Source organism: Microtus pennsylvanicus, chromosome 12 (genome assembly GCF_037038515.1).
Source record: "Microtus pennsylvanicus isolate mMicPen1 chromosome 12, mMicPen1.hap1, whole genome shotgun sequence".
Classification (NCBI taxonomy): domain Eukaryota; kingdom Metazoa; phylum Chordata; class Mammalia; order Rodentia; family Cricetidae; genus Microtus; species Microtus pennsylvanicus.
Window position 1 is genome coordinate 64,996,311 of NC_134590.1, and position 27,033 is coordinate 65,023,343.

Consider the following 27,033-nt stretch of genomic DNA (forward strand, 5'->3'; position numbering starts at 1 on the left):
CTCTTCTGCATCTGAGGGCATCACACATATATGTAGTGCACAGACACACTCGAGGCAAAACATTCATACACATAAAGTAAAATTTTGGGCCCTGTTCACCTGTAAGATAACCCCAGGGTTTGATGAGTCCCTCGGTGCTTATAATGCAGATATAAATTCTCTTGTGGAGTGAGCCTCAAATCTGATCAGAGAGCAGCTGGTTACTCCCATAACAGACTGGCCACTATTGCACCTGTGGGTGCATTTTGCCTGGCTGGTCAGGACCTAGGTTTATTCCTAGCACCCACATGGTGGCTCTCAATTGTCAGTAACTCCAGTTCCAGCAGATCTGATGCTCTCTTTTGTCCATTATGGGCACCAGGCCTGTATGTGGTGCATACACACACATTCAAGAAAACATTCATACACATAAATAAAATTTTAAGAAACTATTTTAAAACTTTGTCCAGTATATCTAGTTTTCCTTTTTTTAACCTATTATGCATTTTTAAATACAACTGGGTATTTATTTACCATTTAGCAGTATGTCTTTTATAAGTGGCTGCCTTCTATTTGATATTGTCTTATTTGTATTTGTGAGAAAACATTTGATAAGGATGGAACACAGGACCTTGCACATGCTCTAAAGTGCTTTACTGAGCCACCTCTCATGCCTGAGAATTCTTTTTAATGTCATCAACTGTTTTGCAGAGGACCCAGGTTTGATTCCCAGCACTCATATGGCAGCTCACAACAACCTGTAATTCCAGTTCCAGAGAATGAATATCCAACGCCCTCTTCTGGCCTCCGTGAGCACTCATGCACAGACGCATGCAGCAAAAGGATCTTACACACAAAAATCTTAAGGTAGTTACTCTGTTACTGTTAGAATGTGTAGGTTAAGTGTTGAGAGTTGTCTCTTATGTATCATCTCTTCCCCTCTCCCTGGACCCTCCAGGTTTCTTTCCTGTACAGATGATTCTTTTAGACAACTGCTCTGTCAAGAGCAACAATTTGGGCTCTATAGTTTGGGGAAAATTAGGAGTTTCCTGGGTCATTCCATTCAGTTCTTCCCAGGTTCATCTCTAGGGCCCCATCCCAAGTTAACACTTCTCCACAACCACACCATCTTTCCAATGTCCTTGCACTCCGCGGACCACTGAAACACTTCGCCTCTATGGTCTACGTACATTCTTTGCTGTTGTTGTTCTGGCTTCTTTGCTGGCTTAATCTGTGCTCTGACCCAGCAAATAGCAGCATCGTACTGCACTGTGTATGTGGTATGCAGTTGTCCAGGTGTACATGCAAATGTGTGTGCACACCTGTAGAGGCCCCACCTGGATGCTGGATGTCTTCCTTAAGCACACAATGTTGAGGTAGGGCTTCACAAATGAACCCACATTTGCCCATCAGCTAGTCTAGCTGGTCAGCTTGTTCCCCGCCACTCCAGCACCCATCTCTGTTGCCTCAGTGCTGGACCTCCAGGTGGCTGCCATACTTGCCTGGACTTCATGAGTTCTAATCCTTTTGCTTGCAATGGCAAGTGTTTGATCTTCTGAGCCATCCCCCAGACCCCTTTATTTTACTTTACTACTCCAGGAAGGGTTTGTGTAGTCTGGTGACTTGAGGTTTTGAGTGGGAGACCCTACCAACCCAGTTATCACGGCAGCCCTGCCTTTTCCTTAAAAATACATTTCCTACTCAGAGGGGCTTTCATCTAGGAACCAGACTGTCGGTCAATCTTTCTAGAACACTGCGCTATTACTCCCTGTTCAGAGCTCTGCCAGGCCATTCCTGTCTCTTTGTGTATCTCTGTGCTTCAGTGTGCAGGCCTTTGTCCTCTCTGGACGGTGCCGTGTGGCTTGTTCCCTCCCTTGCCCTCTGAGTCAGGTCCATCCTGGGGATGCTTCTGCTCACAGTACCCAGCGATGGAGCAAGGCTGGAAAGGCTCTCTACGGGGCCCAGTTGGAGCCTGTGGTGTTAGTGCCCCACCCCACCTCTTCCCTCACCTGGAAGCCTCTTTGGTCCATGACTCGGAAGTTAGTGATCTGAGTCGCCTGGCAACAGGGCAATAGATGTTACCTAGGCCACAGTGGTCAGGCAACATGGAACTCACCAGACTTTATGGAGCCGTGGACTCATGGCCAGAGTGCCTCTACCTGGGCATTTCTGGGAACAAATGATCACGGGCCAGTTCTGCACCATGGCTCTGTTGATACAGGGTTACCTCTCCTCTGGTCAGCTGGTGTTCCCTCTGTCCACTGAGACTATCCCATCAGGTCTTAACCCCCCACCCCCCACCCACCCCACCCCCGCTCCTTTTGCAGCTTGGGAATTGAGCAGAACAGAGCCCCACGCCTCCCACATGGCTGTCACCTTTATTAGCCACACTTCATCTAGCCACAGACAGATTCTGGGACAGGGTTGTGGAAAACTCCAGAATCAAGGTTTTTATTATGGTCAGAAGGTACTTGCTCAGCCTGCTGGGAAGAGGCACATTCCAGCTCTGAGGGAGACCCATGGCCCTGTCCCTCCCCCTCACTCCCCTCCCCCCTGGAGTGGGCACTGTAAGGCATTCACACTTGGTGTTTTCTTGCTTTCTTTTTTCGTTTTCTTTCTTTCTTTTTTTTTTTTTTAGATAAAAAAACAGCCCTGGAGTAGAAAGAAAAGTCCTGCAATGATGAACTTTCCAGACCAAACTGAAGTGGGGTGGAGTCAGAGGGTCTGAGGAACAGGGTTCATTTCCAAGGTTGGCAGAAGCGGCTGGGAGGGAGGGGGTCCAAGGATAGGGTGGGGTCCAGCTGACAGGAGGCCAAACTCAGACAGGTACACCCTGTCTTCATCATTTTTCACGTTCACAGATCATAGAAATTTAAGCAAAATAGCTATTTTATATATATTTATATATCATATATATATATAAATTAGGCAAATAAAGATGTCAGGAGTGCTGAGATGAGGACCCTGATGCCGCCTAGGGACAAGGCGGGAGGCCAGGTGTCTATAGAGCCTAGGTCACCAGCCCAGGCTAACTGAAGGATTTGTTCCTTATTGCTGATTTGGGGGCCTGGATCTTGGCAGGAAGCACCTTTGGGCCCTGCCTTTCAGCCCTTCTTGGCCTTCTGGGGACTGGGGCACTGTCCCAGCATGGCCAAGGCCTGGCAGGGGCTGCTGCTGTCAGCTCACAGCGGGGGCTGCCTCCTTGCTCCCACTGTGGGCTGTCTGTCCCCACAGGGACCCCACACACCCGTGCAGGTCGGGCAGGCTTCGGGCTGTCTCTGTGCCTGCCGACCTGGAGCATGAACAGTGCGGAGACACAACACAGCCCAGCTGGGTTTCAGATGCTCCCCACTCAAAGGGGCGGGGCTTCCGTATGTCTTTAGAAGAGCGCTTCTTGCCAGGACAGTTTCAGGGCAAGAACACACGCTTGGAAAGCGAGTCTTCTCAGTCATGTGCTAAAAATAGTTACTAAACCTCATTGTTAGAAAGAAATGGAGTTTTGGTTTTTTTCTTAAAAAAGTCAAAAGAGGCTCCCTAGGAGGGGGTAGTTCCTCCCTGGATTGGGGTTAATGACCTGAGCAGCCCAGGGGCCCAGTCAGCCGGCCTGAGTTGTGGTAACTGGGAACTAGGGTGCCCATGGGGCCCAAGTCAGTGATAACAAGCTGGCGACCTGGGGGCTGGAGAAAACCTAGGTCGGCCTTTATCCCTTCCAGGGAGGGAGCCCCCTTTCAGGGGGGAAAAGTGTGTGAATGTGTGTGTGTGTGTGTGTGTGTGTGTGTGTGTGTGTGTGTGTGTGTGGTCCAGTACTAAATTGGGTGCATTAAAGAAAAGGCTGAGGCTGTGCAGGCGCCTGTATTTGTCGCAGGAGTGGCTCAGAAGATGTTGGGGCACATGTGCCAGTCCTTCTTCTCCTTGGCCTCCCAGTAGCCGCCCTTGTACATGCAGGCCATCTCCCCGGTCAGCGGGTCCAGCCTCTTCTCGAACCACAGTGGCACATAGCTGTCTGACTCCTTTTCTGCTCGGCAGGCACAGCGGGTGGGGTGAGCTGCCTGCTGCCCTGGCCACCTTCTCATCCCCTCCATTCCCCTCCTCATCCCCCCCCCCCCGCCAGGGGATCATCCCTCCCCATCCCACCCCCACCGCCATGCGCTGCCCTGGGCTCACCATCCTCGCCTCCGCAGCCCGCCGCGCACGTTTCCATGCGCCTTCGCCGGTTTAGGCGCTGCTTCTCCTCCAGCCGCTGCTTCTCGGTGTTGGCCTCGTCCCAGCGTCCCTTCTCCATCAATCTCTGGTCAGGCCGCAGGCGGCTGTCGGTGGGCGCTACGCCGTCCTCTTGCTCGTTGAGAGTCAGGGCCAGCTCCGAAAAATAGTACATGTTCTCTGCGTTCTCCCTGCGGAGGCCACGCGGCAGCGTGAGCGACCCGGGAGGAACCTTCCCTGGTGAGCTCCTGCTCTCCCCTGGCTTCCCCAGGAACCCAGCCTGCAAAGGCCATCAGCTGGGTCGGACGCGCCCTCCATAGCCCTCACCTGGCATGCTCTCTCCCACCTGCAACTGCTTCTCTACGTGGAACTTCTAAGGGATTTGTCTTCTTTTTTTAAAAATCGATGCCTCATCATCGCAAGGTTTTTCCTTACTATTTTGTTTTATTGAGCGTCAGGCACAGCCAGGTCGGTTGCAGGACCTTGCCGACTTTGACCATCTAGGTCATGGCTGCCTGTGTGTTCACTGGTTGGAGATAAAACTTTGTTCGTCTTCTGGGTTTTCTGCTTTATTTTGCACTGTGTTCCTCCCTCCGTGGCTGGAGCTGCTTCTTCCGCTTGCTTTCTGCCTCGGAACGGATGCTTTTCGCATTGTTTTTATGCCCCGTTTTTCTGGTGATTCTCATTTCAAAGCATGGCATTGGCTGAGTCCCAGCACTTACAATTACACTTGTAATTATCCAAGGTGTATTTGCTGCTTTCATCGTGTTTTATCTGCCCTACGGATTAGTCGGAAGCCTATTTCTTAAACGTATAACCATGCTTTGTTTTGTTTTCCTCTCCGTAACTGCTCTGGAGTCAAACGATACCCCTGGTGCACTTTTTTAGTACTTGAACTGTGTCCGGTGGTCCAGCCGCTGGGTATGGCCCACGTGAGTGTGCTGCAGCTGGGCGACATGGTGCTCTCTGGTTAGCTGGTGATTTCCGTTGTTCAGACTTAATGCTCTTGCTTTTGTTTTCCTTTCCGTATTTCAAAGCAGCAAATCAAATTGCCCAAGCTGGTTGTAACGTGGTCCCTCTCCCTTTTATCTTTCTATCATCCTGTGCTACCTGAACTTCGCAACTGTGCTGTTAGGTGCAAGGTCTGTTCAAACTGAAGACTCACACACCTGGCGACCTGCTGTTGCCCTCAGTGCTCCTGATCTGTGTTTGCTGTAGTTTGCTCTGTTCCACCCTAGGACAGCTCTTCCAGCTCTGGGAAGTTTGCTCGGTTAGTGTGGACATAGCTTCCCATCCTTTATTTTCTTCAAAATTAAAAAAAAAAGATTTTTTTATGTGTATGGGTGTTTTGCTTGCATGCACCATGTGCATGCCTGTGCCACAAATCCCCTGAAACTGGAGTTGTAGGCAGGTGTGAGCTGCCAGGCGGGTGCTGGGAATTAAACTGGGTCCTCTAGAGGAGCAGCCAGAGCCCTTAACCACTGAGTCATCTCTCCAACCCTACTCTTTTTCTTTTTCTTTTTTTACTCTTTATTTTCTTATTCAAGCATATCTTTCGTAGATTAGCTGGGAATTTTAAAAACTTCTCAATCCTATACCTAGGCTAGGGCACTTAATGCAATTTCAAGCTACACACTTTTCCAAAATGTTGGGGAGTTGGGGTATTTTATAGACGTAATGAGATAGAGTGGGGATGGGACTTAAGTCTAAACAGGAAATGTGTGTTTCAGCTACATCCTAAGCACAGCCTAAGGGTGACAACACAACATCCTGACTGTGCCTGCCCTGTGACTGTGCTGCCTACCGTCAAGGATGCCTTCTGTGGTATTTCCCATTCACAGTGACCTGTTGGAGGAGTTGCGGAGGGAGACACTGAAGCCTCAAGCTTCACTCTGGTTCCCTTGTTATTCTGTCCTCTGGACTGCAAACGAGCGTGCTTTTCTCTGTCTACAAGAGCCTGGGGGTTATAGTGCGTGCTGGTTCTTTAAGACACGGGGTCCAGTGGTTCCAGAGTGGTTCTGCCAAAGCACATTTCCACTTCTGCCGAAGGTTTACGTCTTCAGCCCTTCGCTTTGCTAATCAAATGAACATAAAATGGCTTCTCGCAGTGGTGTGGGTTTGCATTTCCCCAGTTACCACTGGGCTTTTTATAAAGCTGGTTTGGTGTGGTTCTGGATGCATGCCAGGCGACAGATTTCCCTCGGAGCTGTGTTCGCTGACCTGGGTGGCGGTGTTTCTCACACCTAGCCATGCTGGCCTGTGTGAAGTTCTAATTCCGACTCCGGCACATTCCCTGTTGGATTATTTTTGCTGTATTTGTTGAACACAAGTTATTTATGTGTTAATTTTAAATTATTATTATTTCTGCTTTTTTTTAAAAAAAAAAAGTATGTGTCTGCATGTGTGTTCCTGCATATGTGTGTGTGGGTGTCCAGGGGAGCCAGAAGAAGACATCAGAAACCCAGGTGCTGGAGTTGCAGGTGGTTGTGAGCCACTGGGCACTGGGCATAGGTGTTGGAACCGAATCCAGACTCTGCAAGAGCAGCAGTCATGTCTACCCGCTGAGACACTGCTCCTGCCCCCTAGCTTGGCTTTTTGAGACAGGGTCTCATTCTGTAGTTCAGGTTGGCTTGGAACCCCACTATGCAAACCCAGACCCTCCCACCTCGCCTCCAGAATATCGGGATTACAGTTGTGAGCTACTGCTCCCCCTCTTAAATTATTTTTATGAAATAAAACCCACTTATTTATTTTTGGTGCTTTGGGCCTCATACACGCTACTCATACCTTACCCCTGCCTTGAGCTGTAACCACGGCTCTCCTTCCTAGGTTTCTTTTTTCTTTTTGAGACAAGGTCTTGCTATGTAGCTCAAGCTCTCCCTGAATTCAACCTGAACTCAAGACGTTCGTGCCTCGGCCTCCTCTGTGCTGGGATCGTGAATATCCTAGCACCCAGCCCTTTCTTTTTCTTTCTAAATATTTATTTATTTGGTTGGTTGGGGTTTTGTTTTGCTGTCTATTTGTTGGTTTTTTGAGACAGATACTATCTGGTGGTTATTTTCTTATTCTACCTCCTTCCCATTTTAATTTGCTTCTTTACTTTCCTCCTGTGAGTCCAGGAAAATGTTAGTTTGGTGGTTACTGAGGGATGGAGAGACCCCCCTCTCTCAGTCAGTGGTAATGTGAATCTGTCAGCATCTGCAAGATGCCATCTGTCTGTCTTTAGGCTCCCGTTATTGCTGAGGATAGCTCTGGGGTACAGAATTTCAACAAGTAATATCTTCCTATGAATCTGGCTGCGTGTGGCCAGGCATAGTGGTACATGACTGAAATCCCAACACTCGGGAGGTCGAGCCAGGAGGATTACAGATTTGGGGCTTGGGCTACATAGTAAGTACCAGGCCAACCTGGGCTAAGTAGTGACCTGAAGAAAAAAAACCAAACTGACTACTTAAATAGATGGGAGAGCCCTCTGCTGTTTTCTCTCCAGCAGGACCTGTCTCTCTGGGACTCTGGGCTAGAAGCACGTTGAGAACGGGCTCTTGCTGTGGATCTTATGCAGCTGAGGACTGTCCAGGGAGTCTGGGGTGAATTCACACTTCCATGAGGGGCCCTGGGACTCCCTTGGGGTGACCAAGGAGTAGGTAGGCCTTCCCATTCAGTTCTCTTTCGACTTCTTGAGACAGTTCCTCACTGTACATCTCAGGCTATCTCACTCTACAGCTCAGGCTGGCCCCAAACTTGCAACCTTCTGTCTCTACCTTTTGAGTCTGGAGCTGCAGGTCCTCCGTGCCTGGCTCACAGCTTTTGCATTCATGCAGCAACAACATCTCTTCCCAAGGGCATTTGCTCCACCAACCTTGCTGTGGATTCTGTTTCCGTTATTTTTCCTTTGTAGATTTTTCTCTTTTGTTTTCATTGCAAGTTTCTCGGACAGTTTCCTCTGGGTTATTGTCAAGCTTGTTTTTACCTCTTGTGGCATTGCAGGGGAAGATTCTACCCTGTCACTTTGCTCAAAGTGTCCACACGGCATGCGCAGCCACTGGATATCTTTATGCCCACGACCCTCTGGGCAGTCACTTTCCCATTGGGATGATGGCCTCCTGGCCCTGCTCTCTGCTAGACTGGATTCCCCAGACCTCTATGCACTCTGCTGGGTGGGGCAGGAGTGGCCCTATGCCTGTCTCCTCCTTGCCCTCTTTCCTCTGCCTCTCTCAGTCCCTATTCCCCAGAGCTGGCACCCCGGCGGGACTCACGGCAGCGGGTATTTCCTCCACAGCAGCTTGGCGGGCAGCGTCTGGTACACGGTCTTCTGCTTCCCGTCACAGCTGGGGCTGCTGTGCACGATCTTCGAGCACTCCATCTGCTCGTCCCACGAGCCGGACAGCACGTAGTGGGCCTTGCCCTGGCTGTCACTCACCACTCCAGTCACCTGTGGACATTGGCAGGACACATGAGCACATGCTCTGCTCTGTGCCCACTGGGGTCCGGGCATGGTCCTAGTTACCTTGCGGGCTGCCTCTTTGGAGAAGTAGCTGTAGGGCACGAACTTTAGCTGGCACCGGTCCTTGGTCTTGTGGTTTACAATCTCAATGTCCCCTGACTAGAGAGAGCAGGTGGTGTTCAGTGGCCAGTCCCTAAGCCATAGATCCCACGTCCCCCAGGACCCCTGACCTGGTCGATCCAGAGCTTGCCCACGATGATATTGTGCACAGTCGAGGTACTCTTCCTCCACACGTAGTGATTGCCACTGGCTTGGAATTCTAGGTGGATGGCACCTGGAGGCCAGAGAGGTCAGAGGTCATGGGTCCTTCCTTGGGCTCTGGCCAGACCACCCACAGGCCCGGGGTTCAAGAATCAGAGGAATGTCTCTGAAGCTTAGGAGGGGGTGGGGTATAGGCTAGGTGATGGGTGGGCGGTGGAGGTGGGCAGTGCAGCCTCTCCCAGGGGCTATAGCTGGGCTTTAGATGTGCAAAGCGCTTCCCCTGGAGCTGACCATCTTCCCACCCTGGGAGCCCCGCACCCCAGCTCACCAAGCGGCATGATGGAGATATATTTTCCCCGGAACTTGCTGGCGATGGTGATTTCCTGCCAAAGGCTCCAGCCATGCTTAGAGAACACGTGGTGGGCAGCAGACGGGGGATGGTGGCTTACCTGGGATCAGACCAGCTGTGTGTGAGCACAGTCAGGTAGGCCAGCCAGGGTAGAACACCTGCCCTCTGTCCAGGATGCAGGGCTCCATCCCATGTATCCCCACAGTGGGAAGCACAGTGTCCCCAGTGAAAGAGCAGCCTGTCCAGGTTGCCCAGTCCATGGGGTGAGTGTGAAGCCTCTGCCCAGCTCTCGAGAAACAGTGGGGCAGGGGAAGCAGAGCTGTGTCCAGAAGTGGAAGGTGCTGCTTTACTAAGGTTTCTGTACCCCTTACCATGTGTGACGACCTGAAGGAGAATGACCCCCACAGGCTCATGTGTTTGAATGCCTGCAGCTGTTTGGGGATGACTGGGAGGTGAGGCATGGACTTTGCGGTTTAAAAAGCCCATGCCTCTCCTGGGTAGCACTCTTTCTGTCCCATGCTGTGGACCAAGATGTGAGCGCTCAGCTGCTGCTCTGGTCACCAGCCTCGCTGCTCTTGTTCCACCCTGTAAGTTCCAACCCTCTATTGTATAAACTCTAACCTGTAATTGTACACCAAATCAAACCTTTCTTCACGGTGTTTTATTACAGCGATATAAAAGTGACTAAGAGGCCATGATCTGGCAAGAGCATGTAGTCCAGGCTGGCCCCAAACAGCTACACAGGCAGGGGACAGACTGTGCATGTAGTCCAGGCTGGCCCCAAACAGCTACACAGGCAGGGGACAGACTGTGCATGTAGTCTAGGCTAGCCCCAAACAGCTACACAGGCAGGGGACAGACTGGCAGAACCGAATTGACTGAGGGAAAGAATCTGGTCTGACTCCAGAGTGGGAGTCATATCAGTATCCTGCCATGGGCCTGTGTGCCCCCTACACTAGGGCCCCCTCTTATGCCACAGCATACACCAACTGCTACTCAGCCCCCAGGGTACTTGTCTGTCCTACACAGAGTGGCAGTGCCATTGGCTCTTCCTGGTGCCCCACGCCCATTCCACAACAGTCAGGCTCTGTCTGGCCCAGCCTCCTTACTCTCAGGGTGTCTCATGATCTCAGGGCCAAGTCTTGTTCCCGAATTCCCCTCAGGGACTCGGTGAGTCCAGTGCTCCCCCATGATTGTTGTCTCTGTTTCCATGAATGTACCTGAATGCCTCCTGTGCATTGGAAGTAGACAGACACAGCCTGTCTGCTGCCCTGAATGATGGGGGTGCTGTCCCCGAGCGGTTGTTACCTGTAATGAGGTGTTTACACGTTCAACTAGAGCAAGCCTAATGAGTGCGTGCAGAGATGGAGCCCAGCTGCAGGTCTGGGGACATGTCCAGTCTCAGGACCCCGCTTTGTCCCTGCTGTTCATACTGGATGCTGTGGACTCTCCCTTGCCCCTCCTCCTCACGTTCCTCATTGCTTCCTCTGCAAATGCTGTCTTTCCTTTCAACACGCCCCCTTGGCACCTCCCCTCACCCCGTCCTCAATCCTCGTTCATTCTCCTGTCTCCTGGACAGATGGGCAGAGGAAGCCGGAGTCGGCACGGGTCACAGGGATGCCTGCCTCGCTCTCCCTGTCCACCCTTCTCCTTTCCAGACTGCCTAAACAGCTAGCAGTACCACCGGTGACAACAAGAGCTCTGTGTCTTCCTGTCCCAGCTGTGTCCTGTGTGTTTGACCATGCCCGACACCTCTAGGGCACTCACCACTGAGTGAATGAAGAAATGTGTGTGGGGGGGTCAGGCCAAGGACTCTGAGAGCCCCAAACCCCACATCTAAATTGTCAGTACGTTTTCTGGTTCCTGTTTCAAACTCAGTCACGGAACGGCCTGGTGCGGCGTTAGACTGTCACGTGGCCACGTGTAGCGCTGATTATCTTCAGTGTGCACGTCCCAGGCTACAGCCCACCACTTTTCAGCTCAGTGCTGACCTACGCTCTAGCCTGGACTCCCAGCGACCCCTGTAGATGACCCTCTGTTTGGGTCCCCTGTTCCCTGGCTGGGGTTTAGTCCCTCTCTCCCTGCACCAGACCTGGCTCTCTCAGAGCATACTCTCCTCCCACGCTCCTCTGTGTCTGGGAGACTATGGACCTGGCCTTGCACAAGGGGCCCAGATGCCCAGTTACACATGAGCTCTGTCTGGTCACGGGCTGCATCCCCTTTGTCTTGCCCTGACCATGAGCCTGGCCACCTGACCAGAGGACACAGGCAGCGCTACCTGATTCCAGCCCTTACCTGCTCACAGAGGGAACGCAGGCCCATGTCCTCCAGACGGTCCAACTCGAAGGTCTCCCCCAGCATAGGGTTGAAGGGCTTGGCGATGCGGTGCACGGTGGTGGAGTAGGAGGAGACAGAAAAGGCAGCTACCAGACACATCTGCTCCACCGAGCTGGTGCAGTTCACCGCCTTGTCCAGCAGGTGGTGGTACTCTAGGTCCTCTGTAAGTCGCTGGAGCATGGACAAGGGCTCGTTGAAGTTGACCTGTGGGTGTTGCAGGGAGGTGGCCGTCAGAGCGCCCCTGCCCTTCTCAGACACTGAGGGACATCCCTGCTCTGGTGGCACTTCACAGTGAGGTTCCAGTCTAGCACGTCCTGCCTTCATTTTCCCCTCAGTATCTGTCACTTGCTGACAAGCCACTTGGTGCCACCCTCTTCTACCCCACAAAAGCCATGGCATCAGGCTATCATGTGATCAGAGCTCAAAGCTCAGGCTCAAAGCCAAGAACAGTGGGTCCAGGGGTCGACAGATGGAGGACATACATCCTCCTTGTTAGGAACCATGGACTAGGTGTTCTGTCAAGGGCTCTTGTGTGCTATGCACGGTGGGTGGAAACTGACACTATTAGCCTCAGACAAGTCAGGGTTATGCTACCCTGGAAGGTAAACCTTCCCTGATAACATTAGCCAACTCTACCCTTCAGTTACGTAGTGTGAGTGTGCCTGAGCCCGCACCGATGTGTGTGTATGTGTGTGCGCGCGTGCAGGTGTGTGTGCGCGGGTGTGCGTATGTGTGTGTATATGTGCGTGCGTGCAGGTGTGTGCACGGGTGTGTGTGTGTGTGTGTGCGTGTGTGCAGGTGCGTGTGTGTGTGCGTGTGTGTGCACGCGTGCAGGTGTGTGTGCGTATGTGTGTGTGTATCTGCGTGTGTGCGCGGGTGTGCGTATGTGTGTGTGTATGTGCGTGCATGCAGGTGTGTGTGCGCGGGTGTGCGTATGTGCGTGCATGCAGGTGTGTGTGCGCGGGTGTGCATATGTGTGTGTGTGCACGCATGCGTGCATGCTGTGATTCAGTTGGGCAGTGTGGATACAGAGACAAGAGATATAAAGGACGTGTGTGCCACAGAGTAAAACTGGCTAACAGGAAGTCCCAAGTGCTTCCTTCATGAAGATGGTATTGCAGCCTGGTGACACAGGACTCCAGAGGCCCTTGGGTGGCTGTGTGGCATTGCTGAATCTCCATTAGCCAGGCGTGCACCAGAGACAACCTCTGGCAGGAAGGACTGCCTTTTCACCCCCAAAGCCTACTTATCTCTGCCACCCCCATCTACCATGTGAGGACAGCAGGGACACTATGGGTCTTTCTGGGGTCGCCCAGAGCTCTGCCTTGGCTCCTTCCTTCACAGCTTGAAGGTCCCTGTTCTCTGTGGGATCATCTAAGAAACACCAAAAACCAGTCACACAGCCCTCAGGCGTTATGAGGAAAACAGCACTCCCAGTATCTCACGTGCACCGCACCCCAGGTGCCCCGGGATTCCTGCCCAGCCGTGCCTACCGGCATGGGGATCCGGGAGAGCTCTCGGCCAATGCAGTTCTTCATGATGCTCCAGAGGTTAAGGCTGTAGTTGGGCTTGTCAGGGATGCGGACTCGCCTTTTGACTTTGCATGAATCCTTGGGTACGAATGAGGTTACATCTAATACCTGCCAGGGAAGCAGGCACGCTGTCAGCAGCCCAACCCCAACCAGCGCTTGCTCCTGACCCTCCAAGAGCTGGTGGAAAGCCAGACGCTGCTACACTGCCTGGTGATAAGGGCAGAGGCCACCTCTGCCTGCCACTTGGGAGGCAGGTCTGGAACCTAAAGGTGGCCCTGAGCTTGCAGTGCTGACACCTCCCGACCCTGAAACTGAGCGCTTCTTGGCTCTTGAGTGTCCCACCTCACGTACATTATCTGCCGAGGTCCAGTCCACAGGGGTTGACCCAGTTCCACCCTCGGCTTTTCTGCAGGAAATGAAGGGGAAGCAAGTTACAAATTCTGCATCCATCTCTAACCCCACCTACCTTCTATCTAGACAGCGCTGCGGTATGAGGGCAGCCCAGAGGTATCTTATCCAATGGGCCATCCAATGGGACACTAAAATGAGGACTGGGGGACCCAGGCAGTGATCTGGAGAGGCCCTATCCACCACGATTGCTTACAGCATTGAAGTCCCATCCATCAGGACTGGCTGCCCAGTCTAGAGTCCTTGTACCCAGGACCAAGAAGAGGGCAAGTGGTAAGTGCCATGTCTGGGAGAGCCTGGTAGAAGCCCCTGGGCCCCTTTGTTCCGCAGACATAAAGTGTGTCTTTATCTGCTTCCCACACTGGGATGGGTCTGATGAGTCTCTGCTCTCCTGACACTTGTGGCATAGATTGCCACAGCACCAGGGACACCAAGGCTGAGGGCCCAGGCTCTAGGAGCCTATTGATGGGCAGTGTGGGGCAGCCAGGCAGCCAGACCAGGGGACTGTAGGGAGCCCAGAGCCCTCAGGGCAAGGATAGCAGGACAACCCCAGTTAGAGTCCTAAAGATGGCACTGCTGGTAGCAGGTGGACAGGAGTTCACAGCCAGGCTATGCTAGCCTCGGGTTAAAATGCTATTGAGAAAGAACCTTTACCTTTTTGTTAAAAGTGGCTCTGGCTGGCCCTGGCTAGCCTGGAGCCCCCGATGCTGACCAGGCTGGTCTTGAACTCCCAGGGATGCACCTGCCTCTGCCTCCAGAGCCCTGGGATTAAAGGTGTGCCCCACTACCCCTAGTTTCCCCTCTCCTCTAAACTATTGTTCCTGGGAAGTAGTTTCTTAGCTAAAACACACGGCTGGTCGACAGCCCTTTCCCAGAAGACTCTGGGGCAGGGAAATGATGGAGCATGCTGGGTCACCAGCCTGAGCCCGACCGTAGCTCCTGTCCAGCCTGCCCACTTCCCGTTTGTCAGTGCACGTCACTCCGTGGTCCTTTCCTGTGGGCCCGAGAGTCTGGCTCTCTCACCTGGGAATCCAGAAGCAGCCCAGATGAGCACTGAACCGGGCTTGGCAGTAGAGAATGAGACTGGACATGTCCTCAGATGACGACAATGACACTGAAGGGGGTGACTGCTGCCTGTGCTGTTCTGAGCAGCTGGGCTTTGCTGGCTCTTTCCCTCTCCACTTCCTCCCCCCAGGCTGGAAGTGATCTGGTCAGTATCCTGGCTGACCTCCAGGTACAAAGCATTCGGGCATTTTTTTTTTTAAAAATGTAACAAAGAATAGGACATAAGCAATACACTCTTGCCTGTGATGGAAAGAGTACCCCAAGGGTAGAGCTGTTCAAAAAGCCAGGTGTAGCCTAAGAACCAGCCAGAGACACTGCCCCAGTGCGGAGGAAAAGCCCCCAGCCACAGTAGCCGTCTCTGCTCACTGCGCGTCCTACCTGTCTTCTTTGGCCTCGGTGATCACGGTGATAAAAGATGCAGAATCCTCCATGGCATCAAAGTACTCAGTATCTTCATCTTCTTCACTGTTCTCGCCTTTGGAAGTCAAGAAGCTTCCTAGACACACAGAGCCGCTCCGTTTGCAGCTGCATCCTGACATCATCCCCTCTATCCTGCCAGCTACACCTGCCCCACTTCAGACACCTGGCCCTGGTCACCCTGCTCCGCGGCCACTCTCCTTGCGTTGCTGGGACAGGGCATTCCAACCCATCATTGCTCAGACACCTCCTTCCAGAAGCACCCAGATTTGCCCAGGTTTGCTCAGCCTGCCTGTGGCCCAGCTTTCCTGCTCAGGGCACTTGTGATGCTCCTAGCCTGATGTTAGGTAGACAGCCGCCTGACTTCTGGACAACCCCTGTCCCAGAGAGAACAGCTGGGCTCACTGAACATTTAGGACTTTGAACGTAGACATGGTGTGTGGGACTCTTGCCAGTTGGCTGCAGGTGTGGGGCATACAGCACCACAGCCGACAGTCTGAACTCCTTAGGACAAGACCACATGACATGAGGTCACTTTAAGGGACAGGTTTATGGGGCCCGAGGGCTGTGCTGGAGCGTGCCCACCCACTTGCCCGCCTGCCCGCCAGCCTCGCTTTCACACGCACCCTCGCTGAGGCTCTTGCTGGGGTTGGCCGGCCCACCGGGGGTGTTGCAGAAGGCCCTCTCAAGGCTATTGTGCTGCTTGGCCAGCTGCTCAATGGTTTCCTCCAGGTGGACACGCTGCTCCTGCTCATAACTCAGAGCCCGCTGCCATTTCCGGCTGTGAGTCTCTGCTAGTTCCAGGAAGTCCTTGCAGGCCTGAGAAGGACCAACCACCATGTAAGCATCAGGCTGTGACCTGACCTGGTCAGCTTGCCTCAGTCAGATCCAGTGGCTAGGACCTCAGCTGTCTGCTGGAACATCCTTACAGGGTGCTAGGTCCCCAGTGGGATCCAAGGTAGCCTTAGTCTCTTCAGCTCTTTTTGGCTTTGGTCAAAAGGGACAGCAAGCCACATAGTTCCTGGCTCAGAGGTTAACAAGCTTTGCTTGAGAAGAACCAGGGCTGGCTGGGCATGGTGGCACTGGGGAGGCTGGGCATGGTGGCACAGGCCCGAAACTCCACCCACATGGGAGGCTGAAGCAGGATTGTAAATTCTAGGCCAGCCCAGGCCAGCTGGGTGACTTAGCCTTATTAGAAATAGGGCTGGGGGGCTGGAGAGATGGCTCAGCTGTTAAGAGCACGGGCTGCTCTTCCAGAGGTTCTGAGTTCAATTCCCAGCAACCACATGGTGGCTCACAACCACCTATAATGAGATCTGGTGCCTTCTTCTGGCCTACAGGCATGATACTGTATAAATAAATAAATAAATCTTTAAAAAAAGAAGGCAATACACCCTTTTTAAAAAAAAGAAATAGGGCTGGGACTATAGCTTAGGAAAAGAGGCCCTAGGTTCCCCCTCCAGAGAAATACACACACACAGAAAAGGGGGAGAGGGCTAAGACTGGAACTTGCTACCAAGACACCAAGTCACTTTACCGTCCCTCTCACATACTTTTGCCTATTTATTTATTTATTTATTTATTTATTTTAACCATGGGGGTGTGTTTTGAAACAGTCTCACTATGTAGCTGAGACTGCTGGGCACTGACTACATAGCCCAGGATGATCAAGAACTCACAACCACCTTGTCTCTGCCTCTTGCGTGTACTGGGATGACAGGTGGGTGTCTCTGCCATTAACTTTGCTCTGGCCTCATTTCTGGGGCTGTGATAAAAATGCTCCCCCAATAACAACTGAGGGGAAAAGGAGGTTATTTAGCTTACAACTCCAGGTTATGAGTTATCCTAGCAGAGAAATCACAGTGGCGGGTCTTCAGGAATATATATATATATATATATATATATATATATATATCAGAGATTGCGCAGCCCACACTGGGCTGGGATTTTCCCTTATCAATTAACTCAAGACAATGCCCAACAGACATGCTCACAGGCCAACCAAGCACAGACCTTAAGACTTTCTTCTCAGCAGATTCTAGCTTGCATCAAGTTGACAAACTAACCATCAACTTAGTGCTTTTAAGTTCTCTCAAGTTTGTGGTCCATTGCATCCAGATTCTTTTTGCATCCACAGATGGTCCCACTATATTCTTATGCGGCAGGGTTGGCTCATCAGCTCTGTTCTCAGCTGCCCCTGCACGGGCTGGCTGGTCTAATGCAGCGACCACCAGACTTGCCCTTTCATGGAACCTTTAACTAGCAGATGGGGCATGGCTCCTGGGCCCGCGCATGCTCGGGTGTTCTTAGTTGCCACTTCCCCAGCACTGCTGCCCCACCCTTGTACTAAGCCACCAGACCACTGGGTGTCAATACCTGTTGCACACTGGAACATGGGAGCAGTGCAGTGCCATTTCAAAGGGCTGTGAGGAGGGACAGCGGTGACACAGAGCGCTGAGGGTCCACTCTCTAGACATGACCTTGTAGGCCATCAGCTGCATCTGCCCAGGCACCTAGTGTTCATGCCCTCGATCCCTGGGCTCCTCCGACCTCCCCTCCAGCTCAGCCCAGGAAACTGCCTAGCTCCTGCTAAGGCCAGGTCCACTCAGCAGCTGGCCTCCGCAGCTGCATGTCACTGAGTTTGTTTCTGTCTGTACGGACCCTCTTCCCATGGGGTTCCCAAATGATAATGAGTGTCGTAGATTCATGCCAGCCCAGTGAACACTGAAACTCATGGAAATGGGCAATGATCAGAGGCGTTCCTCTGGGCAGCAGGGATGGACCAATGACTAGCTCCTCCAAGGTTGGCAACCCCCTGCAGCCTCAGTGTAGTGCTTGAGGGTTGGTTGCCATGGCACTCTCCTTTAACAAGCATCGTTCTGGAAGTCTCCCTCTGCCACCTTCCTGCTAAGACCTATGGTCCTGACCCCATCTGAAGAGGCGGAGGCCGATGAGAGGCACAGCGTGAGCTACCTGAGGAAACCAGGAGAGTGGGATGGGAAATGACAGGCGGCCAGAGGGATCGAGTCTGGCAAAGCCACTCAGCTCACGTCCTCACTAGGGGACGGGACAACAATGTTCACAGAGCCATGACAACTGACAGAATGGCAGCCAGACCCAGTGGCTTGACCAGAAGGGACTCTTTGCTCATTCTGTCCCATTAATAAGACACAGCAAAGTAGGGGCAGAGTGTCCTGGGCAACCCAGGAGCATTCCAGACTCTCTTGGGAGCACTGTGAGGTGAGTGAGAAGAGACAGCCACCCCATTACAAAGTGATATGCCAGGGCTCTGAGGCTGCACAGCAAGGAGCTAACAGGGGCAGCCCAGGAAGATGTCCACCTTGGTTATTGCTCCTGTGGGACTCATGTCCCCATCACTCACTCTTCATAAGCTTAAGCTTGGCCCCAGCTGGAAACAGTCCCTGCCACCTGGTTGCTGGCTATGAAGAAAGGCCCTGACACTTTAGGGCTGGCATCACAGAAGGTGGCAGATGGGGATGTGGGAACCTCAACAGAGGGTGCAGGGTTTTGGGAAAAAGGTACTCTCATCTCCAGGGTGGGCCCAATGGGGTGATCCCTCACCCTTCTCCATGCTGCCCCTTGACTGAGGCCCTAGAAGGCACTGCCCAGGTCATAAGCAGATTGGGAATTGGAATCTGTCCCCTCTGCATAGTTGAGCCACCTCCCAACAAGAGATGCATACAAGGTTCTCTTGACTTGGGTTGAATTTTGAGCCCTGTGGTAGCTGAGAGCTAAAGGATGGCCATAACTCCCGTAAGTGCACACCAGAAGCCGCGTGGTGTGGGCTTCCACATCCTTGCCACCCATCTCCTGGGCGCCACTCCTCCCCAGCCCTCGTGTGCCCCACCACAGTCAGCCTCTCTGCCGCCATGAACTCCCACCTGTATATTCCCACAGGTTCCTGACCTGGCAAGCCTTTCCCAGCTTGCAGATGTGCGGGGCACGCTCACAGGCACTGAGGTAGCCATTTCTCTAGCATGCACCAGCAAGGGGAAAATCATGGGCTTGTCTGCAGCCCCGTAGCAGGTCTGGGGTCTGAGTCCCTGTGTATGTCACCTATGTGATTTCCAGGGTACAGAATCAGTGCCGCTACCCTATGCCGTGAGGCTGGATCTTTATTGCTGTCCCCAAGCCTCTTGATGGCGTAGATCATGTGGGATCCACTGGTCTTCCAAAGGCGGAATGAAGTCTGTGGCGATGCTCACGAACAAGGATGTTGGTAGTAGAGGGCAAGCCCCAGCCCTGACCTCAGGGAGGTGGTGGTGGGCTGTCTCAACACAGCAGCAGATTGCTTGGACATACCCTGGCTATGTGTGACCTCCATCTACCTTGAGGTTACCACAGGGCCCATGGGTACAGAAGGACAGGGAGACGAAGTCAGGCACCCCACAGATAGCTGGGCCCCATTCGAACCACACGTGGCTAGAACGAGAACATGCAGATCCCAGCGTGTCATGGTCGACTGTCCCACACAGAGTCAAGGAGCTCCCTTGGCTGGACCATGGTGGATCAAAGGCTGTTCTTACTGCACCTGTGGGCTCCGTGCCACAGACGAGCTGCCCTGGTTGGTTGTGGGCATCAGATGCCCATCTGCCCCCTCTCCCAGCCCCAAACACACCTACCTGGTATCCATTCCTATCTCCCAGGGTCTTCTCTGCTGCCACAGGCCTTCGGCAGGCCTCATCCTGGCCACACCATGAACAGACAGGAGCCAACCCGGCCCGGCCGCCCCAGAATGCTGAGCTGGGCAGTGCCCTAAGGGCTGTGCTCACTAAGCTGGATTAAGCCTGGGGCCCAGCAGGGGTGGGGGGGAGGGTGAGTGAGGGGGAGGAAAAACTTGGCTGATCCTGTCAAGGCTGGACAGGGTCACAGTTCCTGTGAGATTCCACCACACTATATCTAGGCCCAGAAAGTTCCTTTCCACCTATCAGCAGATGGCTCACCCGAAGTCCCCCCATTCACACCCATGGGCTCACAGCCTGGATCCATGGAGGCGAGGTGGACGGAGTCCATCTGGGAGCCAGAGTCAACATCTGGGCCCCCACATGCACAGTGCTTTGTTTCTCATCCCATTTAGCCCCTCTACCTCCGAGAATCAGCATCCTTATGGGAAAAAGGACCCGCCCTGGGATGCCTACACTGTCTATGATTCTATTGGGTCCCTCAGGATGGGGTGAAGTCTCAATTCCCAGACACTGCCCCTTTGTACAATTCCCCACGGTTGTGAAAGGGTGACAGGGAACACAGGTACTCCTTAGTGGCAGAGGTGCAGGTTAAAGCTCTGGGCTCCCGACAGGGAATGCATGGAGCCTATTGAAATGCCCCAACGCAGAGTGAGAACCTCAAAAAGGAAGGTCTACCAGAGTCTCTGCTCTGCCCACCCACTGGGGCCTCTCCCTTTCTTCTTAGCAGCTGCCCCATGGGACACAGCTTCTGACCTGGAAACCCCCACCTACTGTACCCAGGAGAAGGGCAAGCTCTAATCGCTTTTGCTGTTCCTAATCCTAATCCTGCCAGTGACCTCATGGTTCCTCTCACAGGCAGGAGCAGCAGCCATGGGGTCAGCCTGCCTGGGCCCTCTGCCTGGCCTATGTGGCCTGTGGCAGCCCAGGCTCACGGAGGGTCTGTGTAGTGAGAACCCTGCTGGGCCTGGATGTCAGTGTCCACTCTAAAACTCAATCTGCACGGTTTCCTTCATCACCCATGACATGAGGACGACTGGGAGCTGGGATGAGTAGCCACTGGGCTCACAGAGGACATGGGAGATGGTCAGTTGTCCAGAGGGAGGGTCCAGTCTGTGCTGCCGACTTTGTCTTCAGTCACTAACCACAATAGAACCTGATAACCCTGGGTGAGGGGATGGGAGGAATGGCTGCTTCCATTTGTGCCAGGCCAGGACCTGCTGGGACCTGTCACGCAGCAGGTATCTGTTCTCTGTGGGTACTTGGGTATCTTAGCTCCTGGGCAGCTGTCTCCCCACGATGCCAGGGTTGAGACTGCCTGGCTACCACGTGGATCCCTTTATAGCCCCAGATTCCTGGAGATTCTCGCTTTTCAATGACCTGGGAGCTCAAAGGCAGTAAATGGAAAAGTGATGGCAGGGACACAAGTCTCCCCGAGTGCCCCCACTTGGCTAGAGCTGGTAGGCACACTGGGACCCACTGAGGAGTAGCATGCAGGCCCTATGTACACAAGAAGAACAAGCTGAATGCAACCTCACAGGTGGGAGGGAGCAGCGCTGCCTGAACCAGAAGTTACTATTTTGAAAGTTGTCTGTCCATCTTAGGTGTCTGGAATCAAGAGTGGGGACCGAGAACCTGTAATGGGAGTCCTGGGGTCAATTCAGAGCCTCTTGGCCGGGTGAAGCCACTATGCTGGGGTGCCTTCCTGGTCCCTTCCAGGTCAAGTTCTAGGGCAGTGAGGCCAGGCCACTCGTCTGGGCAGTATCCTGGTCTGGTTCTAGACCTCCCCTAACCTAGGTGGGCCCTCTCGGCTGTGACTCATGTTCACCAGTAGGGAGGCAGCTCTGTGCTTCAACTGAAACTCCAAAATAGCCCTTTCCATATTCAAAATAGTTCACCCCTTGCAGCAGGAACGCGCGCCATCTGGCTGCCGGTTTACCAGCTGATTTGAGACAATTCTGGAATCTATTTTTAATCCACCTCCCCAGACCCTGAGCCAGCAAACTGTCAGGGACAGCATGCTGGTCAGCTAGCAACAGCCTCTCCACGGTCCCAGAAGGACCAGGGCACGCTGCATCTCAAGCCCATCCCCTGCTGGGCTCGCCCAAGGAGCCCCATGTGCCTCCCGGTTGGTGAATCAAATGAGGCCTTAGGGAAGAAGTCCCAGCCATTCCCAGTAGCAAGTGGCCCTTTCTGCTACTTTCCTTCTTTGTGTGATCACCCCCCAAAGAGACCCTCATGGCTTTTTAATTTCTATGAAATTGAAGTACTCAAGCGTGTGGGGTGTACATATCTGTCTGCACCCATTTGCCTGTCCTGATGTCCCATCCTAGTATCTGTCTCCCCTTGGCACCTCCTATACCCCCAGAATATGTCACTACATTCTGACATTGCAGCCTTCTCCAACTGGATCATCCTTCCAGGTCAAACCGAGCAGGTGCCCCTACCCTGTGGGCTCCCAACAACCTTGTGTCAAGATTTCCCAGGTTCCTGCCATCTGCCTGGTGCATCCTGTGAGATGCTTGCTTCCTTGGTAAACTCCAGAGTTAGCCCTGCCTCTCTCTATCCCTCTGTGCACTTGGATGATTGCCAGTCTTTTACAGGGCTTCACCTCAAGCCAGTTCCGCCCACTTTTTCTGCACAAGCCCTCCTCTGGGGACAGATTCTGGGGGATCCCTCTGGAACCAGGGTACGTGGTGGGTGTCAGAGAGCAAGAGTCCTCATTCTCTTGGGTTGGGCTTTTACTTTGATGCCCATTTTGATAGCCTTCGTTCCCACTCAGGAGGCATCTCGGCTGGCCCAGTCTTCAACTCAGAGTGGCACTGGGCATCCTTTTCTGTCCCCAGGATGCATGAAATGTCCACAGATATCTGTCCTTGCTCACTGACAGCCTATTCTCTAAGCAGAAAGAGTTGCTCATTCTCAGAGGAAGACGGAGACAAAAATGACCGCTCTGGGCACCCAGATAATACAGACAATGACAAAGTAGTGACACCAACTTCACCCGGCTACCGTGAGGAACAAAGTCTTGGGCAGAAGAGGTAGGTATGGCTGTCACCAAGCAAGCAGAGTGAACCCCTACTACACCACAGGCCTGTTTTTCCACCTGGGCCTCTGGCTCCATCACAGAGCTGAGAGTCAGCAGAAACGAGGGAGCCTGACAGCTTTTTCCCTCCACTTTACAGGACCCAGCGCCCAAAGTGTGCAGCATGCACAGACCCAGTCCTTTGCCTTAAGCCATGCGGCAGACTCATGTTTCCCTGAGAGGCATGTCCTGAGAGGATTGGGACATGGGGGCAATGAGGACATGTCCCTGTGCTGAACGTGGCGAAGAAACTCTACATGGTACACAGGTGTTCGAGGATCTTCCACAACCCGCAGCTGGTCTACTAATGCTGCGAGATTTTCCCTAAGTGGCAGGCTAATTCACAGCTACCCAAGCAACCATTCAGGCAGGATTTGCCGGGTTGACGTTTGTCAGCCGAAAAATTACCCGCTGGGGGTTCTGCCAGACACCGGGCGACCCATTCATTTGCTTCCACTTTCTTGCACAGTTTCCCTTGGGTTTTCTCTCTCTTTGGTTTGCTGAAGTCCTATGTGCTGGGCCCTGTGCCAGGCACAGGGGTTACAGGACAATGAGGCTGCCAAGGTCCTGCCCTCTCAGGGAGTATGGGCCAAGTGCTTATGAGACACTGTGGGCCCATGGATGCTGTTGGATGCTGAGGAGGGGATGCAGGAAAGCAAGCTTGCCTGAGGTTTTCCTGCCCTTCCATTTCCAGCCAATGGGAGGTATGGGCTGATTTCCTCCCATGAGGCAGCAGCCTGTGTCTGCTCTGGAAGCACAAAGACCTGGGCTCACCTCAGCACTATGACCCTATGCTTTTCTTCCTCCCGCCAGGGCCTGTTCTGTGGCCACTACCTCTGTTCTCTGCTCCCAGAGAATAGAGATGTCAATGACTGGAACCCGAGAGTCATTCTCCTGTGGGGTTGTGGCTGGCTGGACCTGGACTGACTTCCCGAACTCTCTTTCCACTGGATCCTCCCCACCCCACTCAACCCTGAAGGTCCACCACTAATATAAGTAGACAATGAATGCATCACTAGGAAGGATTGCCCGGCTGTGATCCCCAGGAACAGGAAGGGCCTGCCTGTTTCCTGCTGCCTCCTCCAGCACAGGCCTGAGTTACGCGCCCATTCAGCAGGGCCTCCCTAGCTATCCAACCACAGTCCACCGCAAGGAAGGATAGCACAGCATCAGGAAAGGCATTTCCGCGTCTTTTGGTGTCCTCGGACACAGGAAGAGGCATGCTGGGCGGGAGATAAGGGTGCTGTCTTGGCTTTTGGAGAGCAGTGGGCACGGGACCACTAGCCACAGAGCCTGGGCTCTTGGGAACTGTGCAGGGACTTTCTTCACGTGTCCCACGGGTGGTTTAGAACCAAAAGCCTAAGGGGTAAAACGGCAGGCCCAGCCTGGGTAAAAAGCTGCTGTTTGCTTCTTAACCTCGGGTGGGGGAGGGGTTCCCAGCAGGGCTTGTCCAGGCCAACCAGCTCTCACTTTTTGTTCTAGTAGGACCCAGGCACGGACGGACGGATGTGGACAACACAGGCACTCGTTAGGGCCAGGGGCGGGGTAGGGAGGGGCAGAGAGAGTTCCAGACTTGGGTGTGGGCTGCCAGAAGTTTCACAGTCAGGGCAGGGTGGGGAGTGCACAGTGGGAGGACCACCTGAGGGCTTCATTTGAGGGGCTGGGAAAGGGTGGTTGTACGTTCAGCCAACAGCTGGAGGTGATTTCCATCTCTGAGTCCCCAGCCATCAGCCACAGCTATCAGAGGCCCCACGGCAGCATATGGCAAATGGGGGGCTGGAAGACTTACCGGGGGCATTTGGAGGTATTTGGGGCTGGGAGGGTGGTGTAGTGGCAGAGTTGTGCTTAGCCCTGACTCCATCCCTAGCGACAACTCAACACGCCAAGGACTCAGACAGTAAGGCAGGCAGGAGGAGGCTTCTGCTTACCCAGGCTCCAACCCTCAAGAGCCATCGTTTCTGTAGTGGGCCATCCTGCAGTTCTGGCTTGGTACCCAGCTTGGTGACTCTGGGAGCTAGGGTGGCTTTTCTGAGTCTTGCTTTGCACTCCAGTGCTAACTCCACTATAGTACCGACAAGGTAAGCACATAATTCGAGGGCAGGAGTAGAAGAAAATTCCTGTGGTTGCCTCAGCTCCAGGTACTGGTGGTCTGCTTTCATATAGGCATAAAAGCCAAGCCCTGGCCAGGGGTGACTCCTATGTCTCAGGACCCCCGGCAAGCTTGCCTATGGACCTTAGCACCCAGTGGGGGTTTGAACATGTGACGTCTGGCAGCCACACAGGCAGACTGAAGAAGGCCTGGAGTGAGGTCATATGCAGCATTCCTGTCACCACAGAGAACTCTTCCCAGCCCTCATCCCTAATAACATGGATTCTGTGGCCCAGGAGGCTGTGGGAGTCTCAGTGTGCAGACGTTGGTCACTCGTTCTCTCTATGATTGGGTTGGCATGACTGTCAGCAGGCCCAGCTCTGCTACCCTCTGACTAATGAAGTCCTTGCCGCCCCTCACACACGTCTCCTGTCCCCCATGTTCATCTGAAAGGAGGCCACCTCTGTTGAGAAAATGCCTCCGTAAGATCTAGTTCCAAAACATTTTCTTAGTGATTGATAGGGGAGGGGGAGGGCCCAACCCATTGTGGGTGATGCCATCCCTGGACTGGTGGTCCTAGGTTCTATAAGAAACCAAGCTAAGTAAGCCATGATGAGCAAGCCAGTAAGCAGCATTCCTCCATGGCCTCTGCATCAGCTCCTGCCTCCAGATTCCTGCCCTGCTTGAGTTTCTGTCCTGACTTCCTTCAGTGACAGACTACATGTGGAAGCGTAAGTCAAATAAACGCTTTCCTCCCCAACCTGCTTTTTGGTCTTGGTGTTCCGCTGCAGCAATAGAAACCCTGACTAAGACATTGGACTAGACTTTGCTTCCCCTGGGGCCGGTAAGATGGCTCAGTAGTTAAGGCACTTGCCACTCACTAAGGCTGCCAATCCCCCACACGACCCCGGAATCTCCATGGTGGAAGAAGGAAACAGATCTTAAGTTGGCATGCTTGTGAGAGCGCGTGCGCACACACACATGCACGCACAAACACATGCATGTGCACACACAAACGTACACACACGCACGCACGCGTGCACACACACAATCACACACACACATGTATGCATGCACTCACGCGCGCACACACACACACAAACTAACAGATGTTTGTCACTAGGTGGAGGATTATAGCCTAATGGAGGAGCACTTGCCTACCATGTGTGAGGCTCTAAGTTCTGTCCTGAGCTTCATGAAGAAAAGAATAATAAATATCTCCAGCGGTTAGTGGCTGTGTAGGGGAGAGGACATAAGCAGAATGTTGGCACACGTGGGAAGGGGTTGGCTTTGGAAAACAACTCAGAGCCACAGAAACCAGAGGCCTTGACTGTCAGGCACCCTCCCGCTCAGGGACCTGTGGCTGACGGGGTGTGCCCTCCCCTTTGGTGGAAGCACTCACATTGATCATAGCATTTGACGTGATGCGAAAGAGGGTGGCTCGCTCATTCACAACCTTCAGCTTCTCCCCGCTCTCTGGTGGGATCTTGAGGCTGTCTAGCTCATTCAAGGACCGCTGGAGCGCCGCGCCATGCTTAGCAATGAGGTCATTGCACGTGCTGAGGTCATCTAACTTCAAGGAGAGGTTCTTCAGGGTGTGGTGGAGCTCACTCTTGTCAGCTGGAGCAGCAGGCTCTTCGTCATCATCCCCGGAATCATCTAAAGAGAGAGACAGACTTGCTGTAACCACCAAGCGAGAGTCTCTGTCGTCTGGGCTGCAGATGGCAGAGTCACACCAGAGTGGCCAGTGCCCTAGATAGTGTCCTGCAATGCTTCTGGCTAAGGCTGCTGCCCCTTAGCCTGGCCCACACACATCCGGCTGAGTCAATGGGAGTGTGAGGCAAAGGGGGCTAGCTGGAAGGGCAGGGTGCTGTGGCGAGCAGGGACTCCAGGTGCCTGCCCACAAAAAACGGTACCAGCTCCGCTAGGTCACAGCCTAGGTCGCAGCAGGCCATGCTGGGTGGAGCAGATACTTGAGGAGAGAGCAGGACTCCATTCCTTATCTTGCAGGCCTCCCAGGATAATCAATACTGCTGGCTAACTCCACGCCCATCCCTAGCCATGCCAACTGTCTCTTGCTCTGTAAACACTTGTCCACGTGCTTGGGGCCTTTCTTCCCATCGTGTACTTCCCTGATGCCCTCTGAGGCCCAACCCAACACCAC

The 27,033-nt window shown here is 53.3% G+C and overlaps 1 protein-coding gene across 8 annotated transcripts in view; it reads right to left on the minus strand.

Annotated features, from left to right (window-relative positions):
• Window positions 1-2,403: 2,403 nt before the first annotated feature.
• Window positions 2,404-27,033, minus strand: part of Osbp2 (oxysterol binding protein 2) — a 160,812-nt gene continuing 136,182 nt past the window's right edge. For 4 of the 8 annotated variants that reach the window (XM_075944079.1, XM_075944087.1, XM_075944086.1 and 1 more), the window contains 12 exons: window positions 26,272-26,528; window positions 15,619-15,811; window positions 14,954-15,071; window positions 13,445-13,508; window positions 13,064-13,210; window positions 11,529-11,774; window positions 9,213-9,333; window positions 8,854-8,957; window positions 8,687-8,782; window positions 8,436-8,611; window positions 4,144-4,370; window positions 2,404-3,994 (listed from right to left, as the gene is read on the minus strand). In XM_075944079.1, the coding sequence (XP_075800194.1) occupies window positions 3,852-3,994; window positions 4,144-4,370; window positions 8,436-8,611; window positions 8,687-8,782; window positions 8,854-8,957; window positions 9,213-9,333; window positions 11,529-11,774; window positions 13,064-13,210; window positions 13,445-13,508; window positions 14,954-15,071; window positions 15,619-15,811; window positions 26,272-26,528 (1,892 nt within the window). In that variant the 3' untranslated portion in view covers window positions 2,404-3,851. The remainder of the gene's footprint in view (window positions 3,995-4,143; window positions 4,371-8,435; window positions 8,612-8,686; window positions 8,783-8,853; window positions 8,958-9,212; window positions 9,334-11,528; window positions 11,775-13,063; window positions 13,211-13,444; window positions 13,509-14,953; window positions 15,072-15,618; window positions 15,812-26,271; window positions 26,529-27,033) is intronic. The other 4 variants (XM_075944080.1, XM_075944085.1, XM_075944083.1 and 1 more) reach the window with 2 other exon arrangements.